At 53.9% G+C, this 17,961-nt stretch overlaps 6 protein-coding genes and 1 non-coding gene across 7 annotated transcripts; 4 read left to right on the forward strand and 3 right to left on the reverse strand.

Annotated features, from left to right (window-relative positions):
* Positions 1 to 1,185: 1,185 nt before the first annotated feature.
* UMAG_10181 (uncharacterized protein) lies at positions 1,186 to 4,245 on the forward strand (the record flags this gene model as incomplete). The annotated part of the gene is made up of 1 exon (XM_011390042.1): positions 1,186 to 4,245. The coding sequence occupies one exon, from the start codon at positions 1,186 to 1,188 to the stop codon at positions 4,243 to 4,245; it is 3,060 nt and encodes a 1,019-aa protein (XP_011388344.1).
* A 290-nt stretch (positions 4,246 to 4,535) lies between these two features.
* UMAG_16214 lies at positions 4,536 to 4,650 on the forward strand. The gene has a single exon (XR_897729.1). It is a non-coding gene; the product is annotated as a 5S ribosomal RNA (ribosomal RNA).
* A 1,524-nt stretch (positions 4,651 to 6,174) lies between these two features.
* Positions 6,175 to 7,599, forward strand: UMAG_05145 (uncharacterized protein; the record flags this gene model as incomplete). Its single annotated transcript, XM_011389903.1, has 1 exon — positions 6,175 to 7,599. One exon carries the CDS (start codon positions 6,175 to 6,177, stop codon positions 7,597 to 7,599), a length of 1,425 nt encoding a protein of 474 aa, XP_011388205.1.
* A 1,326-nt stretch (positions 7,600 to 8,925) lies between these two features.
* Positions 8,926 to 10,746, forward strand: UMAG_05146 (uncharacterized protein; the record flags this gene model as incomplete). Its single annotated transcript, XM_011389904.1, has 2 exons — positions 8,926 to 9,015; positions 9,493 to 10,746. The coding sequence occupies 2 exons, from the start codon at positions 8,926 to 8,928 to the stop codon at positions 10,744 to 10,746; spliced, it is 1,344 nt and encodes a 447-aa protein (XP_011388206.1).
* A 512-nt stretch (positions 10,747 to 11,258) lies between these two features.
* On the reverse strand, positions 11,259 to 12,694 carry UMAG_10182 (60S ribosomal protein eL39; the record flags this gene model as incomplete). Its single annotated transcript, XM_011390043.1, has 2 exons — positions 11,259 to 11,352; positions 12,633 to 12,694. 2 exons carry the CDS (start codon positions 12,692 to 12,694, stop codon positions 11,259 to 11,261), a joined length of 156 nt encoding a protein of 51 aa, XP_011388345.1.
* Positions 12,695 to 13,510: 816 nt separating this feature from the next.
* On the reverse strand, positions 13,511 to 14,413 carry UMAG_10183 (uncharacterized protein; the record flags this gene model as incomplete). The annotated part of the gene is made up of 1 exon (XM_011390044.1): positions 13,511 to 14,413. One exon carries the CDS (start codon positions 14,411 to 14,413, stop codon positions 13,511 to 13,513), a length of 903 nt encoding a protein of 300 aa, XP_011388346.1.
* A 749-nt stretch (positions 14,414 to 15,162) lies between these two features.
* Positions 15,163 to 17,304, reverse strand: UMAG_05148 (uncharacterized protein; the record flags this gene model as incomplete). Its single annotated transcript, XM_011389905.1, has 1 exon — positions 15,163 to 17,304. One exon carries the CDS (start codon positions 17,302 to 17,304, stop codon positions 15,163 to 15,165), a length of 2,142 nt encoding a protein of 713 aa, XP_011388207.1.
* Positions 17,305 to 17,961: the final 657 nt, after the last annotated feature.

Genomic DNA, 17,961 nt, shown 5'->3' on the forward strand with positions numbered 1-17,961 from the left:
TGACTGAAAAAGAAAATGTAATATTTTGATTGTGAGTATCGGCTCACGCTGGGTAAGGCTCCATTCGTGCTTCGTGCTTCGTGCTTCTCGCTTCGGCTGCTAGCCGGATCGTGCTACAGAGTCGTGAGTGGGAGTCGGCTTTTGTGTGGAGTTGCGGGCCCTTTTTTTCGACCTGCGTTGGCTTCCATCCACACGTAATCACACGCCTGTTGTACGACAGCCACCATCTCATTAGGCGTTCGTTTCCTCGACACACGATAGCTCGCTCGTTATCTCATCACAACATCAAACGCATCGGCGACAAGCAAACAAGCTGGTTCTACGGAAAAGCTGCAGCATCGCGAGCTAGACTACTACAACACTTTCGATCCGAGCTGCCTCGCTCTCAATCTCAGCGAGCCACATGCTCCTACACAGCCACATCGCATTGTGACGCCGACGATCCTCGTTTCTGCCTGCAACAAACATTCCCGCCCTTAAGCCTGTCTACCTGGGTCCTGCCTGCTGTGAAGTTCCTGGATAGTTGCGCCTATCGGACGTTAGCACATCATCATTACCGACAATCTCGCATAACTTGGTAAGTAAGTTTTCTTTTTTGCCCCACCGCCTCCTCCTCTTCATCCGTCTCAACATTTCGCTTCCAGATCGACAGCCCGTTCCGAATGCACTTTTCAACTACATCTGTGTCTCGCTTCAGCACGCACGCAGCACGGCCCTGCTCCCACGCTAGCGTCCAGAGCTATCTTGTCAGTGCTCCACCCTTCGCCTAGCTCGCTGAAGGCAAACACAGATGCATCCGACCGTGCCCGAACTACGACTGTACCTGTCTCCTGCACTCCAAAACCTACTCTGCCTTCACTTTTTTTTGCATAGCCTCATCCATCATCTCTCTCTCCTACACACACACACACAATCGAGTGCTCGCATTACAGCTGGCACACTCTGGATTGCCCGTCGTTTCACGTACCTGCAGACGACTACCATTCCACCAGCTCCTCGACGTACACGCTGATCACCCAGTCTCAAGGCTACCCATCCCTACCGATAGCCTGCCCCGAGCTCACTACCTACTTAGTTTCAAACCACCATCTCCCATCCTCTTCTTTGGTCCCCATCGAGTCGTCCACCTTTCTTGTCGCTTGCCGCGGTCAATGCGTGGTCAGACAAGCACACGAAGCTGACTTGATGTCTTCATCCACACAGACCTCCTATTTTTTCTTAGACCGTCAGTCCCGGCCTAGCCCGCTAACACCTGGCTCCGACACCTCGACTCTCTTCGACTTCGTCGTCCATCCGTCCGAGTTTCCGCCCGAGTCCACGAGAGACACTGCTCTTATCTCTCCCACCGAGACCCTTGCCGACCACGCATCATCGTTTAGGCATTTCCAAGACTCCGCACCCTCCTCTCCTCGCCAACACTACATTGGGCGCATCGAGAAGGTCTTGTCCACCCACCTCGACTCCTTTGATCTCTTACCCCTCACCAAATCCTTCTCCAAGCCACTCCGAGTAGCGCATCGCCATTCACTCAACGCAGGGACTCGCTGTCTCGACGCAGTCCCTGATCCTGGCATCGACATGCACAACTCCGGCTCGGGCGCTCCGTATCATGCCCATGATGCCTCTCATGTTCAGCTACAGGGCTCACTCGAGCAGAATGGAGCCTTCTACGATCCCTCTTCGGCTGATGGATACAGTGCTCCATCGCAAAATGACTTGCTGAGGGCCGCCTCACCCTACCACCCACAGACAGGCTTTGTCCACGCACCGAGCCAGCAACAGGGCGCTCCAAACGTCTTGCGCGACTACACACTCGATGCTAGCCCGCTGTCGAGCCCTCATATTAGCACCGTCTCTCACCATCGTATAGGCTCGCATAGCTCCGATGCGCCAAGTCCCCAGCAGCATCGCCCAGGCCTTGCCTCGGATCCGACTCTAGCACAAACACTGAGACAAATTGGTCAGATCTCGCTCGATGAAGAACAACGTTATCCGCCGACCTTCGATGACACCTCTGACTATGGCGGCTCACCAGCTTTTCCGCAGTCGAGTGACGGTCCGTCCACGGATGGCTTTGCTCCCTCGGCCTACTCATCCACACCAAGCCAGTCCTCCTCAAGAGTTCCTCAGCTTACATTGGGAATACCCACGCTGTCCGTCTCCGACACTTCCATGGATTTCACGCCAATTGCCGCCATGGTCGCTTTCAGCAGTGATGCTGACATGCCTAGCATCAATGTCATGGCACCATCGCCATCAACACCCAGAGCGACAGGCCCGCATGGCCAGGGTGGCGGGTTTCAGCATGTTCTTGCGCAGCTTCTCGAACGTACTCAGACGATTTCGACCAACATTAGCGAGTTTCCAAGTCAGCCTGGCTCCTCCGCCAACTGGCTTTCCTCGGATCCATCCAACGCACTGAAAAGCGAGCCTTTCAGCTATGAAGATACTTCTGCTTCCACCGTTGGTGCACAGATGGGCTCCAACTTGTCACAGCCGATCTCGAGCCAAGATATGTTCCATCCAGATTCTGCCAGCGGCCGCGTTGTTCCAGAGGGCTATTCTGCGGAACCAACCCAGATGATGTCGACGCTAGCCGGTCCACCCCAACGCGCTCCCTCTGTGCATGCTCCCGGCCAGTGGTCCAGCCAGGCCAAGCGTCAGGACTCTTACGATAAGATTCGCCAATTCCTACGCCTTGACGTCGACATGGGCTTTCAGTCCACCGGCAAGACTGAATCTCCGACCCTTGCTTCATTTCGCAAACGCGCCAACTCGGATATTGGACCACGTTCTCCTGTCGTTTCCGGTAACACCGAAGGGGGACCTGATACCGCATTCGACTGGTCTTTTGCGGCAACCAACCTCCAAGCTGCCGGAAAGCCTCAAGCGACTGGCTCGGACTTTAACTGGTCTCTTTTCAAGCCGGATCTGGCCATCTTCGGCGATTCTGGCTTGCCACTGGACTTGTCGCAATCGGGCACCATGGATCCCTCACTACTCAACAACAGACAATTGTCCCTCGACATGACGCAGACACGTGGCGACAACAGCGCACTTCTCGCCAGCATGCAGCAGCAGTCATTACAACAGGAGCAGGCGATGACGCCAATGTTTCAACTCAACGGTCAGAGCAACGCTTTGCCCTGTGTTGATTTCTCATCACAATTTGCAAATGCGGGGTCGAGCGAGTTCAACGCACTGTGGCGTTTCCCGGGCAGCACATCTCAGCACGCGCCTGTCAAGGATTCTACAGGAGCGACCAAGCTGCGAAGATCCAACAGCGCGCGTCATAGCTCTTCCGCCGGCCATCGCAGGCTGGCGCGCTCCGAAGATCTTTCTTGCAGTCGCATGTATCAAGGCGATGACGAAGAATTCCTTGCACAGATCACAGCACCCAATGGAGGACTGGCTCCTCCCCAAACCGGGCGATCCGTGTCTTCCAACAACTCGACGACTGGCACTCACCACCACAGCGTTTCAGGATCAGCAAGAGTGCATCCCTATCGTACCGGCCACCATCGTCACTACTCGTTCGGCTCGAATGCATCCAGCAGCAGCGCTGGTTCCGCCTCGCCACTGCCGCAGATGGGCAGTGGCCTCATGTACGACACGGCCGGCAATCCCGTACAGTATGCGACAGATAGCTTTGGGGCCGTTTCGAGCATGGGTATGGACAGCAATGCGGCACCTTCACCGTCGGCTTCGAGTGTAGCTTCAGGAACAAGCTCGCAGCTGGCGCTGCCCGTGCCCGTGGTGACGAGCCAGGCAACACAGGTGGCGTCGGCATCGCGGCGCAAATCTGAAGCGCTGTTTGCCTGCCCCATTCCAGGCTGTGGATCCACGTTCACGCGGCAGTATAATCTGCGAGGACACCTACGCTCGCACGCCGACGAAAGACCGTACAAGTGCGACTGGCCCGGATGCGAAAAGAGCTTTGCACGCTCGCACGACTGTAAGCGTCATCAGAACCTGCATCTCAACATCAAGCCACACACGTGCGAGCAATGCGGCAAAACGTTTGCGCGCCTGGATGCACTCAATCGCCACCACAAGAGCGATACAGGGGGCTGCATCAGCGAAAGTCAGTCAAGCTCAACAGACGCCTCGTCAAAGTCAGGCGGAGCGGATGTTTCAAAACCTCAGCACGGCTCAGGTCGCAGCAGTTCGGGTTCGGTTCAAGGTATGATAGATGCCAGTGGCTCTCAGCCTTCCAGCAAGACGTTTGGAGGCCACGTCTTGTGACCACACGAGCCCCGCGGACAGCCCGCAATATGTACTCCCTTCGTCACGCTCTATCTAGCCTTTAGGCCCACAATCTTTCATGTCAAGCAAGATTGCACGCTATCCTAGATCTGATCGTTAATGTGATTGTCAAGGGTTTCAGTTGGACATTGTGCGCGCGTGGAGGAAGCTTTGTATGATCAACGCAACGGCTCGAGGCTGTGTACAAGAACAGACCAAGATTAGGCTTATATTGAGAAATGTTGTCGAGAAGGAAGTCATATACGTAAATATGCCTGTTGCTAATATCTGCGGCCATAGAGACTTGAAAATACCGCATCCCGTCCGATCTGCGCAGTCAAGCAAGTCGTCGCCTAGTCAGTACTGCGGTGGGGGACCACGCGGGAATCCTAGGTGCTGCAGTTCTTTTGCTTTTTTTCTTGATGCGTGCATCGTGTGTGATGTGGAACCAACTGGACTGTTAGACTTCGTGATAGAGGAAGTGAGCTGGAAAGCTGTTGAAAGTTGCCTGAAGTGTCACCGCACTAATTATCCAAAATTACAATCGAGAATCAGTCACAAGTTAAGACCGGTATCGACTTGGGCCGGTTAGGCCGCCACTCGTCACTAGGGTTCAACACTCGACCGTGATACTCGCGAATGATACTGGACGTGTATCTGACAGTACCACACTCAAAGCTGCCGTTCCTACAGTCACAATCAACGTTGCTTGGCCAACGTGTCGCAGCCGTTGTCGATCGGCGGGATCGGAAAAGAAGCATCAGCGCCTCTTCCTCCTGTCGGCAATCTCTGTGTCTATGCGAACAGACTTCTCGTGCTGAGGCGGAGTCGGTTCGGTGGATCTCTCGCTGTATGCTTGCTCACCCCACAGACGCGTGTGATTACTTCCTCAAGAAGCGCGAAGATATTTAAAGGAAAAACAAGACGTGGGAAGTGAGAAATGCTACAGTTTGTGATTGATTTTTTTGCTCTCTCGATGTGACTGTTGCGGCTTAGATAGTGTGGCTCGCTGCCGCTCTGATTTAGTGAAATTACGCACATGCACGCATGCACGTTCTTGGACACTCGTGACTCAAGCCTCGACTGGTGTCAATCAAGGGCCCATTTTCTATGAATAAAATGCCGACCGGTCCTTTCCCGCGTCTAAAGGCAAAAACAGAATCATTCACGATTCACGACTCACGATGTTGACTTGACTGCTCTGTGTGCCTCCAAAGCCGAATCCTGAATTGGTTCGCTCAATCACGAAATCACGAAAGCTTTCACTTGCTTTCACAATTTGTTGCGACTCCGTTTCGATTACGCCGATACTGGTCCGTTGAAGAGCATTCCTTGCTGATTTCTAATACCTTGAGCCCTCTAAGCAATCACAGCTTCTCTCTGCACGGCACACCATCACCATCCCTTCCGCCACGACAACCTTCTGGTCAGACACTGTTTTCTCCATATCACAGCTCATTCCTTTCGAAGAGTCATATTCAACTGGATAGAAAGCTCTTGTGCTCGAGACTGCAACTCACATCCGTTGCCAGCAGCACCATCGTTCGGACGACAACCGGCCGCTGACCGAGGCGCTTCGACTGAGCACAACCAATCGAGCGTCGTCAACAGACTCTACTTCTCCACGGTCCAGGGCGAACTCAACTTGGTCTCTTATTCTCAAGCCTCGTCAAATCTGATCCGCCAAGGATTTTCACCCCGGTTCACTCTGGTCTTCCACCAACCTCGGCGCAAGAGTTTGCAGTTCCATTTCACTTCAGTCATGGGTTTGTTGTGAGGCTACCTTCGTCGACCCACTTTCAAACACAGTTGCGTCCATCAACACGGTCGCCTTCGTTCTTAGAACCGCATCGCATATCCATCCCATCGTATTGCACGCTCACCACCATACCTGCATACCACAGTCTGTCTCCTATACCATCCTCAGCCATGTCGTTCGAAACAGCTTCAACATTTCAAGAGCAGATGGCGGGTTCTTCACGTCCTCGCTTCACAGGCTGGCTCACCATGGCGCCTGAAGTCGATCCGCCTCGACTCAACTGCGTCCCGTCCTCCTCCTCCTCCTCCACTACCAATGATGCCTCTCTGCCAGCTCCACAAAGCCAGGCGAGCGGCTCCTCGGACAGCCAAAACTCTGCACAGCCTGATGCTTCCACACACGGCTTTGGATACTTGGGTCAGCAAGTCAAATTGCCACAACGAAAGAAACGCCGTGCTACATTCCAAGTGGGCTCGCCAGGTCTGTCCGAGGACGAGGCGGTGAGTTCCTCTAGCCGTCGTTCCTCGAGCGCCAGCTCGGATGACCCAGAATTTGATGTACGTGCTTCGTTCGCACCTATGCCCGTGTATGGCAACAAGAAGACGTCGGCGCAGCTGTCCACGTTCCGCGGTGTCGGAGACCAGCATCACGAATCGTTTGCGACCCAGGCAGGGACCGCCACCACAAGAATCGCAGATATTACCGCCTCAGACAGCAGCAGCGATGACGACGAAGGTGGCCTCTCGTTTGGTGGCCGGCGCTGGAAGGGCAAGACGGTGCACGCAGTTGAGCAAGAGTTAGAAGCGCTGCGCGACGAGAGGCTCATGAGCCACGCACCGGATGCAGCCTATCTTGCTTCGCGTCTTGAAGGAGTTCGACGCAACCTTGAGATCGAAGAACGCAGACCCAACTACGTCCCCTACGACGAAGACGTGCTCTCGGATCAAGAGGAGCCTGCATTGGCTCCAGCCGCCTCGGACGTTGTGCGACAACTATACCCATTCCAGCATGTTGACGATTTGGCCAACACAGCAGCCTCATTACCGCACCGTCCCGTCTCGAACGCTTCGTCCGTCAGTCTTATTGAAGGCGAAACACCGCACGATCTCGACTTTGGCCTTCAGTTTGACCCTTCCACCTCCTATTCGGCTTCGTTGGACAAGATCAAGGTACATGCCCCCGACAGTGTATCGATGCCTCCCGTGCCGACAAGCACGAAAACGATCGACCCGGCCGCCAGAGCTGCGGCTCTAGACGCACGCCTAGAAGTGCGCGCGCTTCGACGTGGCGACCTGGAACAGGTTCGCGAACTGCACGCCTTTCACGGTGATTCAGACAGAGTAAGTACCCATTTTGCGGCATTGGCGCTTTCGTCTTGCCAACACTCTTCACCAGTCGAGACGACGACTCAGGGCAGCCCAAGTGCCATGATGACATTGCCACGCTCTCAGGGGCGTGGCAATGCATCGGACAATTTCGTGGACACAGCGTACGATTCCTACAGTATCACGGCCTGGCCGTCGTCTTGCCACTGCTCTCCCGTTCTGCCAGCACCTCGCCCGCTGTTTGGCGGCTTCGCCAGCGCCCTGACTTGAACGGCTTCACTACAAGCACATTCAGTGCCTCTGTGCTTTGGGTCTGGTGCGGTCTCTTTGCTTCGGTTTCTTGTTTCATTTACTAGCACAGTCGTGGCTTTGCATCTTTGGTATGATGCATCCTCCATGCATGAAAAGCATAGCACATCATTGAAAATTCCTCATGCGGTAAAAAAAAAGCAAAAACTGAAAAGGGAGGATGGGTGCAAGATGTGTTTATCGCACAAAAATTTTCACTGCCTGCGTCGTTCAGCGCAGATGGACACGTTGCCAACAATGCTTGGTGGGATGAACAGCAAGGAGAGAGATGTCCACACTCCGCTGTGATGCACTGTCTGCGCAGACAGTGGGCGTGAAGGACAGCTTCCGCCTGATGCACGTGCATCACGGGCGAGTCTGGCGAAAAGCCAGAGGTGGCAATGCCGAAGGTCGACTAGCATGAAACAACGTGCTGGTATTAACGAGGCGAATTTGGGCCGATGCACACACTTTGCTCGTCGCTTCCACAAAAGAGCACACTAACGAGAAGAGTCAATAGGGTCGAGAGGTGGACACACTGATTGCTCTTTCGGCCCTGCGTTACATGCCTCGCTAAAGCCGAAGGTGAAGACAAGCTTTTTTTGTCGCCTTGCTTCTCTTGCGCTTTTCACTTTGTCCATGGACACATCGCGTTTGGCTCATACTCAGTCGCAGTGCCGCATCATCCAGCTAGCAAGCTGATGCTGGCATGCCTCGAGCTTCGTAGGCTTGCCGGAATATGCTTGGCGGCAACTGTCCAGCACGAAACCAGGAAGACCGAGTTGGATGGGCGAGGAGCAAGGAGTCAAAAGGCAAGAGAAGAAGCGAGGTTACTCTCACCCTCCAATTCTTCTGCACCTCCCTTGGCTATAAGATTTTTTGCTCATCAGCACTCGCACAGTTGACCGAGCGGGGTGGGGGACATGCGACAACCCCTTTGACTCAGTCCCTCCCACCGTGCTCGATCGGCCGTCGCTGTTTCCTCGTCCGAATCTCGGCAGGACTCTTTTCAGCCGACGCCGCGTCCCGCTTCAGAAAAGTCTTATCAGCCCCTGATCTATCTGCGTCGCGACAGCTGTTCTTTGATCTCTCGCTTGGAAGATCAAGAAAATTCAGGCTGCGCAGTTGAACGGGGTCCACCTTTCGTCCCTGTTTTCTTTTTTTGGTTTTTTTCTTCCCTTCTCGGACTCTACCATTTTGCCGTGTTGGCATTCTTCGAGGCGCAATTGCGGACCGAGATCGCTCCCGTTGTGACTCACAATTGCTCTCTGTCGATACGCTTGCCCGTCAGTCCTTCGTGGATGGGCAATGGCTGAGAATGTTCTCGGACCTGTCTATCTGTCGGCCAGACGTGACCTTGCAAGCTTTTTACGAATGATGTTTCGATCTCCCCCGCACGTACAGGAAATGCAAGAACACTAGGCTTCGGCAATCTTCGTGGAAAGGTTGCTGGTCTACTTGCTGAGTCCGTTCGCTTCTGTTCACGTCCTTGCGTCGAAGTCAGCGCCAGCATCCGTTGGCAATGTGTTACCCGTACTCTTGTTTCGCCATGCCATAGTTGACAGGCGGAGCTCTATGCGAAAGACGCAATCAAGATTGCCGCGTGCCACGGCTTGATATGTTGATGGTGGCAATTTCGATCTCCTTTGATCGGATATCTCAGCCTCGCAACCTGCTCTCCCTTGCAAGTGACGTTTGAGTTCGCGGCAGTTCGCTTTGGTATGCCGGCGGAGATGCCTCCTCCCCTTCGCGCTGTAATAGTCATCTAGAATCGCTTTTCTTTGACACGTGCGTCATTATTCTCCGATAGCAACACAGAGGCAAATCGCTGATCGTTGCTTGCTACCCTCTAACTTGTTGTCAACTCGAAAACAGTCGCCTGATCATGGCGAGACGTACGCATCGACCGCCTCGTTCCTGCTTAGGTTGCTCGTCGATGACCGACACGTCTGCCTTGTCGCCGTCGCCAAACCCATCCCGGAGCCGGCAGCACCACTACCCGATTTGTCCCACACTCGTAACATTGATGCTCCCGTCCAATCCCACGATGCTACCTCATCCGGCGCTGCATCACCTGCGGCAGGTAGTCCGATCAACGGGCTGGAATCGTTGCATCTCGCAACTGACAGAGTCGCACAGCAGGATCAAGATGGCAACTCGTCCTTAGGCGAAGCCTCGAGCAGCCTTTCTTCGTCTCCACAGGCTGCGTCGTCTCTCTTCTCCACCACCGCCACAGATGCAGTAGGTCAGGGGAGACATGGGCTCGTTGCACCGGCTGCACCGCATATGAGGATGATCAGTCCACGCGACGAAAAGGGTAGGATCAACAATACCCCAGCCACCTCGGTGTTCTCCGACATATTCGCGGAGCGAGGCTTGCCCGTCCGCAAATTCACGCTCGACGACCTACCTGGGCCCACTGATACAGCGCATGCACCTGTCAAGAAGGTGCTAGCTCTGCCACCGGCTCGTACAGCCGAAACTGAGACCATCCTCGGCGTGGTCTCGGCGCAGCTAAGCGTGGTCAACGCTCCGAGCGAAGACCATCTCTTTACTAGCATCAACAGCAGCAGAGCTAAAGTGCAAGATGCGACGAGCATGATCGATGTGCACCTGTTGACGCTTGCTACCGCGCCGGAGGAGCGCGGTCAGGGGCTGGGAGCGAAGCTGCTGTCCGCCTTGCATGCCGAGTGTATGGTTAAAGCCAGACTGATGGCGATGAAGGCTCGTTCCAGAAAGCCGTCGTCCAGACCTCTACCTACGGTCACCCCGCTCAGTCCGAAGTTTATCAACGACGATTGCACGCCAACGCTCTTGGCTACGCTGTGCTCTGCCAGTAAGGGGGACACGCTGCGCGCGCTGACTGGACCGACGCTGGCAAGTCTGCGCGATGCCGATCCGGCGATCGGTCACTACCTCACGCGTACACACCTGGAAGTACATCCGTCCAACGTACACGCTCTGTCGCTCTATCGCGCGCATGGGTTTGCCGCACCCGCCGATGACGCTAAGGCGATCAAGCGCGGCTTTTACAGGGGCGATCTCAGGATCGCTGCAAGCGAAAGGACCAAAAGGGGAGGCACCGATGCCTGGGTCTTGCAGCGCTTCGATGGTCCGATTCAGTCGTGAAATCAAGCATCATTTACCAACCAGGAATGCACATACCGGATTTGCTTCACACGTTTGTACAGTCACGAATCACGAATAGTTCGTATCGGGTTTCGTCGCTTGCGCGATAATTCTACCAAGTTATCTTTCGTCGCTTGCTTCTGCGTCGTGACAGTCCGGGTGAGCATTAGCAAGCTTGTGATCGCGTGAACCGGCGTGAATGGTATACCGTCCGCTCGCACTCGATCTCTCAGCGCGGTTCAGAAATCAGTCATGAAAAGCGGGCGCAAATCGGGCTGCAAGAGCTATGTTTCGAGATTCACGATTCGTGACTCAAGGCGACTTAAGTCGTTGAAAGTGTGCGATGATAGTTTGAATTTTGGGCTGTACAACCACGCAAGGTCGAGCTGGACCGAGTGTTGCGCGCGGGACAAGCAATGATGTACAAAAGACACTCTTCTCTCATGAAACCGAGAGAGCGAGCAGAAGAGCGGATGACGTGAAAAAATGGCGCAACATCCAACAGATTTCCATTAGATGTTGAGCTTGGTTCGACGCCAGTGACGACGCTTAGCGTTGTACTGGATCTTGTTGTCGGCCTTCATGCGGAACCAGTTAGGAATGGGTCTGTTCGAATGAGGTAGCAGAGCAAAGCGTCAGTATTGGTGCAAAAGCATACTGGCCACATAGAGACAGTAGCATGGCGATGCGTAGATCAGCGATAGAATAGCAGTAGCAAGTGTCGCAAGCCGGATTGTGAAACCGATTATACACCCGTGTGTCGATCAGAGGGCTGTTCGAGGTGCGCAAATGGCGCCGCTGAATGACACGGCACATTGTGGCGTAGTCGCTCCTGAGCCAAGTACCAAAGGTTGACAGTCAGACGCGCACCAGACCAAGGAAACTGCGCGCATGCCGATCCAGAGTAGGGAGGCTTGTCGGTCGAAGGGCGCGCGCGCGACGTCTCGCCCTCCGAACAACGGCTGACGACATTTCAAGACAGCTGATAAACGCCCATGACAGCATTGGAACTGGTCAAGCCGCATCGCATGCCCATCTACAAGGAATTCGGCAAGCGGCCGACTTGATCTGACAAGATCTGCTGCACGCAATCACCAAGATGCCTCAGATCGAAACAACGTCCCTACCCGCCCGTGACCACCGTATAGCTGACATGCTGCTTGTGCGGCCCTGTTCCGATTTGCATTGACTCGAAGACGCGCGAATTGTTCGCGCGCCATGCCATTCAGCTGGACACTGACGTGGTGCACCGTGCATCAAAAGCCCTACTACCAGCGACTGATCCTGTGTCCATCATGTTGTACAGGCCTTGAGCACCCACTGCGCCTCTGCAAGGCTATTGATGTCGCGTCCCAGCAAGTGCAACATCAGCATGCACAAAACTGGAGAGATCCTGGCATTGACTAGTCGTTCATCCAGCCTATCGGAGTGTCGACCTGCAGCGTGCGAGAAGGAAGCGGCGCATTCTAGTCGATGATCGTGATGTGGACATTTTAGAGCGGTGTTGTTCGCTGATGTGTTGGGCTGAAATACGTTGTTTTGCCTTTTTTGCCTGGAAGCACTACCTGCAAATGCTGGTGTAGGGCTATGATGCTGAGTAGGCGGAGCTAAGTGTGTTGTTGCTTTTGACGAATGCTTCTGTCGTCCTGATGCTAGCCAATTGTGGCGCAAGTCATAGATGCAATCAAAATCCTTGAACACCTAACTCGTGTTTGGCGCATGTTCTGGCTACCTAGCAATGGTGCTAATACGAACGCATCGTGTCCCACTCTGGTCGCTTCGTTTGGCTGCAACCCGATGTTGATATCGCTGCTACATGCACTACTTTACTGCCACCTGCTACTGCTATTGATCCGATCTCGCCTTTCCAAGACTGATGTACGTACCGGTTCTGCTTCTGCGCCTTGGCGAGCTTGACCTTAGTGCGGAAAGTCTTCTGGGATGGCATCTTGATGTATTGCCTTTTTGGTATAGGTTGGATGAAGATGGTGGTTCTCGAACAGTGGCGATGGGCTGTCTTGGTGCTGTGTCCGTGGCTGAGGCTGAGCTGGGTTGACTGATGCGGAATTCCATTTTTGCGGTAGCCCATCTACAGTCATTCTTACCTTGCTCTACTAGCGCTCTTGCGTTGAAAATTCTCGAGCGCCAACGACCTCACATCCCGCTCCTTTGGATTTGGAGCATTGGCACTCGAGGCGCTGCGCTTCAGGTACAGCTGCTCACGGCGAACAGCCAAAGACGAATTTGACCCTCAACTGAGAGCTTCAGCCTGAACAACACAATTTCGTTTCCCAAATCCAGTCAGCAGCAAAGACGGCCGACCCCCAAAACGGTCACGTGTAATGCTATACTTTTAATTTTCCAAAGCTATGTGAGGTCGCTCCTGCTGAATTCTTAGGTTGACGTCGTAAAAACGGAGTTCCAACTCCAAATTCGGGACCCGGAACTCGGAAAACCCGCCTACCGATTTTCCCCAACTCGGGTTCTAGCTTCGCCCGGTTATATTGCTTTGCCGGCGAGCCGTGACACATCACACGTTTGACAAGCAGACTCGCATACGTCGCCGCCCTTTTCGACTTGCAGCAAAAAGTGTGCGTGTGGGTATCTGCTTGCTCGCTCTTGTCATGGTCGCCATAAGCAAAGTACTATTCCTCGAATATCACACACTTGTCTCACCCCTTGAAGCGAGCACAGGATGACTGCATTTCATCTCACTATGTCGTCACGAACGAAAAGGGCACATATCTCAAAAGTGAAAAGCTAATCAAAGACGGGAGCCGCTCACCAGGGAGCTCAAGCTCTTGGGGTCTAGACTGGTGGTCGGGTACGGCAGCATAGGGCCTTGAACTTGCCAAGCTCCACCATCAACCACCATCTGGGTGCCAGTGATGAAGGTGGCCGCATCGCTGAAGAGGTATACGCCTGCAGAAGCGATATCGCTCTTCTTGCCCATCCTCTGCATGGGCACTCCCTCGGCCACTGCTTCACCTACACCCTTGGGAGCCAGCCTGTCCATACCTTCGGTATCGGCGATGGGACCCGGAGCGATGACGTTGCTCCTGACGCCCAATGGACCCATCTCTACCGCCAGGACGCGGCTTAGTGCGTCCACACCAGCCTTTGCGGCGCTCGCATGCGACTGGTACGGCAATCCATAGTAGTGGAGCGTTGCACTGATGAAGATGTAGCTACCCTTGTTCTTGGTCACTTCTTCCAACGTAGCTTTGACCGTGTTGTACGATCCGATCAGATCGATGTCGATGACGGTCTTGAAACCCTTCTCGGTGTTCTGCTCGATACCGGCGAGCCAATTGGCAGCTGAGCCGGCAATAACAAAATCGATCCTGCCGAACTTCTCAATCGTCTTACGTGCTGCTTCGCGCAGCTGTTCCGGCTCGCGGACGTCTGCAGGGCAAGGGAGACACTCCTGACCCGTCGCCGAAGAGAGTTCTTTGGACGCTCGCGCGAGACGGTCAGCTTTGCGTCCCAAAATGGCTGCATTGGCGCCGAACGACATGATGGTCTTGGTCATCTCGTAGCAGATTCCAGAACCGCCTCCAGTGCAGAAGAGCACTTTACCCTTGAACAGGTCTGGGCGGAACACTTTGAATGGATCCGCAGCCGGCAGGATCACAGCTGGTCGTGAGGTGTCTCCTTCGTCGCTCATGTTGACGTGTTGTGCTTTGCGGTGAAAAATGTAGGGGCCGAGTTGGAGTTTGTCTTGTAGGTATGCTTGTCGCAAACGAGTAGATGTGCACCAAGGGAAAGGATGCTACTTGGCGGAAAAGCGATGGCTTAAAAAGGTAGAAAGAGGCACCGAGTGTAGGTACGCATTAGGAATGTGATGTGAATCACAGAATCGTGAATGCTGAGAGCTCAAATATAACTAAGTTACGTGAAACTTGGCTCCTCGGCAATCGGCAAGTGCTTACTTCGTCAGCCGGGCGTTTCCACTGGCTCAGCGCACTGAATTCCGCAATCCGTAGTATTTAACAGGCTAGCTTTAAAATATATAGTTATTGTCCTTCGCACATCTCGTGACTCACGACTTGTGATCTCGCTTGACATGGTGCATGCAGCATCGAGCTGTCACGTCGAACGCTAAAAAGTTAAGTTGGCGAATCACGAATGTACCTGTCAAGCATGGACCCACCGCTGATTCGATTCGGTGATATGATTACAAGACAACCGAAGTTACCACCAAATCTGACCGTGATGCTTCTTGCCGTGTGTGACTCTAATCTACTGTTCAGCTGACCTCTTTTCACCAAACGAGACCAAATTCGTGGTCCACAAACATGCATCTATGACCCCAGAGACGCAAGAGACAGTCACGAGTCTTGTCATCAGTATCAGACAACGTGTTCTTACAGATGTGCGTGGATCGCCTCCAATGCACAGGCCACGAATTCTTGATTACGCCTTTCTCTGTTTGCGAATATGCTCATCGATCCTCACCAACAGATCTGCCTTCCTGCCCTTCTTGTCCAGCCTGTAAAAATCGCACGCCGACTTCAACTCGTCTACAGTATACGCGCTCAACTTGCCACTCTGCCATAGCTCCATGATCTCGGAATCATCTTCGAACGTCGTCTTGCGTACACTTGTGCTCGTCTTGGCATGCTTGCTCGCTGCAGCAGAGACGACATTCAACCTCGGATCTTGATTGATCGCCGTGTGCCAGTCCTGGATGAGATGAGCGGTGCGTTTTTTGATGGTAGCGTACTGTGGAACAGTGAGGTCTGTGGGTGTGTCGGGTACCGGTTCTTGGAACGCGGTGGCCATGAGGACTGCATAGTGGTGGTTGAGTGATGGATTGGGGTAGTGGTCCGGGTTGAACGGCTGCCTTTTTTGATACCGCTCGATGAACGCGACCGCTTTATCAACTTGTTCGTCCTTGGCGTCTTCTGTATGCAACAGGTTGGCAGGTACATCGCGTACGTCGTCGGCATACGGTAAAGTGATAAGATGCATACCGGGAGCAACGAGCTGCTGTCCATCGGCGCTGACCTCTTCCTCCTGAGGTACAATCGCCACAAATACCGGAACCACATTCTGCCTCGGCATGAAAAGTCCCAGCCCCACCTTGTCCTTGCTAATCATCGAATTCAGTAGCGCGGTAAACGTCTTGCGACTACCTTTCCACTCGCTATCCGACGGATAGATAAAGTAGGAGTGCTTGACATTCCACTCGAATCGAAGTAGATCGTCTCTGTTTCGAAAGCCGATCAATTTGAGAGACGGCAGCATGCCAAACGTTTTGATACTTCTCAGCTCTCCCGGAGTGAATGTCACCTGTCCACGAAGGCTTGAGGATGGGCCGAATTGGAAGGCCGGGATGACCTGGTCCTTGGATAACGGCTTGCCCGAGTTGACATCGACGTAGTGCTGGTGCGTAACAACTTCCTTGAGCTCGCCGCAGTCGTCGTCGACGATTACCTTGACAGGATTACCCTTTGTGGTTTTCGATACGAGACTGTAGCCTTTGATGCCGATTTGCCACTTGCGTCCACGCGTGCGTGCCTGTGGAAGCCTTTCCTCGCCTTGGTCTGACTCATTCGATTCTGGTGTTGGGTCGAGAGCAGCGAGTTCGAACCGGATATTGAACACAACACGTTTGGGTGTCTCGCGCGTAGCAACGTCATCCTCGAGCTCCTGAAAGCGTACGCTAGAATCCCACAAAGTGCGCTTCGTCTCCTGACCCTTCAGCTGCTCCGCCGCTGTGCTACTAAAGCCTCTTGGCAGTCGTCGAGCAGTGCTGTCGTCGTCGTCGTCTTGATCGCGATCGTCATCGTAATGAGCAAAGACGTCGGCGTAGAACTTGTTGATCTCGAAATCGCGTGTCAACTGGCTCCCCGATGGCTCCTGTGACGCTGCTGTGGGCTTGTTGGAATTGATGAAGAATGGCTCGATGCGGACGCCGATCTTACGGAATTCGTTCATCTTGTCGAGACACGCCCTCCTTGCTTTGGTGGCCTTGGGGTCGATACTCATGGGATGCGGATCGTCATTATCCGTGATCCAGAATACCCTCTTGCTTCCTGCATTAGCGGCGGCCACCACAGCCACGCCAGCGTTGGCAAGCGCCCAGTCAATGCGCATCTGCTTTTCCGCCGGCGGTAGCACAGTGTACAGATGCTTGGGATCGAGCTCTGCCTCGTGCAACAGTGCTTTGAGGTTGTAGGTATCGGGGACATTGACTTGGCGTACAGATTGAAGCTCGTAGCTTCCCTTGTAGTATTCGCCGGGCTTGACCGAGTGGAAGAGCGTGTCGGCGCAGTTGAAGATGAGCACGCCGACATGGTCGTGTGGGGAAGAGATGAGTTTCTTCTGCATCAGTGAGGCGGCCGCCTTGAGCGCAGAGTAGAGGGGCGAAGTATTGGTAGCGGGATCAATGCGATGCATAGATGGACCGGCGTCGATACAGAAGAGCACCATGTCCTTTTGGAAGGTGGCGTCGAGATCGAGTGGTTCGAGCTCGTCGTCGTCATCGTCGTCAGTGTCCGAGTTGAACGCGCGCGCCGCTTCGCGCTTGTTGACAAAGTAAGCCTTGGGCATGGTAGGCCACTACAATACCGCACAAGTTGGAGTATGTGGCAGATGTGTTGGAGAAAGAGTGGCGAGGTGGTAGTATGCGTTCCTCAAAGAGTTGATCTTCTATGCTCTGCTTTAACTTCCAGTTCAGGGTTTGCCCACGTTTTTCGCGTTGAGTGGAGGCTGATTGAAGACGAAACGCGCTTTGAGTGCCCAACACCGAGGAGGAAGGCACGAGGTGTTGGTCTAATCACGAATCACGAATCACGATTCACGAATCGCAGGAGAAATAGAAGCCCTCGCATGTGCCGCGTGCCGGGTGCCCCACAATCGTGGTGAATGTTACACTTTCGCCAACTTCACACGTCAGCTGGCTATCCACGATCCACGTAATCTCGAATCGGAATCACGTGTGTTTTGTCTGCCCCACGTTGATTCTTCCTCACACAAGCAGCTACAGGACCGGACCGGCGTACGCTTCAGTCACACACGGCTTGTTTCTCTACATGCACCGCATGGCGGAGGCTTTGATGCTGTTTTGGTCCTTTCGGCGCGGTCAAGTGGTGGTCATGAATACCTTGTGATGCTCGACCAGGTTGAGGCTGCAAGGTTTGCCCGTTTGTTCTCTGTTAGAGGTTGATCGGGGAATCGGAAGTATCGGTGATCACGAACGTGACAGCT

Source organism: Mycosarcoma maydis, chromosome 4 (genome assembly GCF_000328475.2).
Source record: "Mycosarcoma maydis chromosome 4, whole genome shotgun sequence".
NCBI lineage: Eukaryota > Fungi > Basidiomycota > Ustilaginomycetes > Ustilaginales > Mycosarcoma > Mycosarcoma maydis.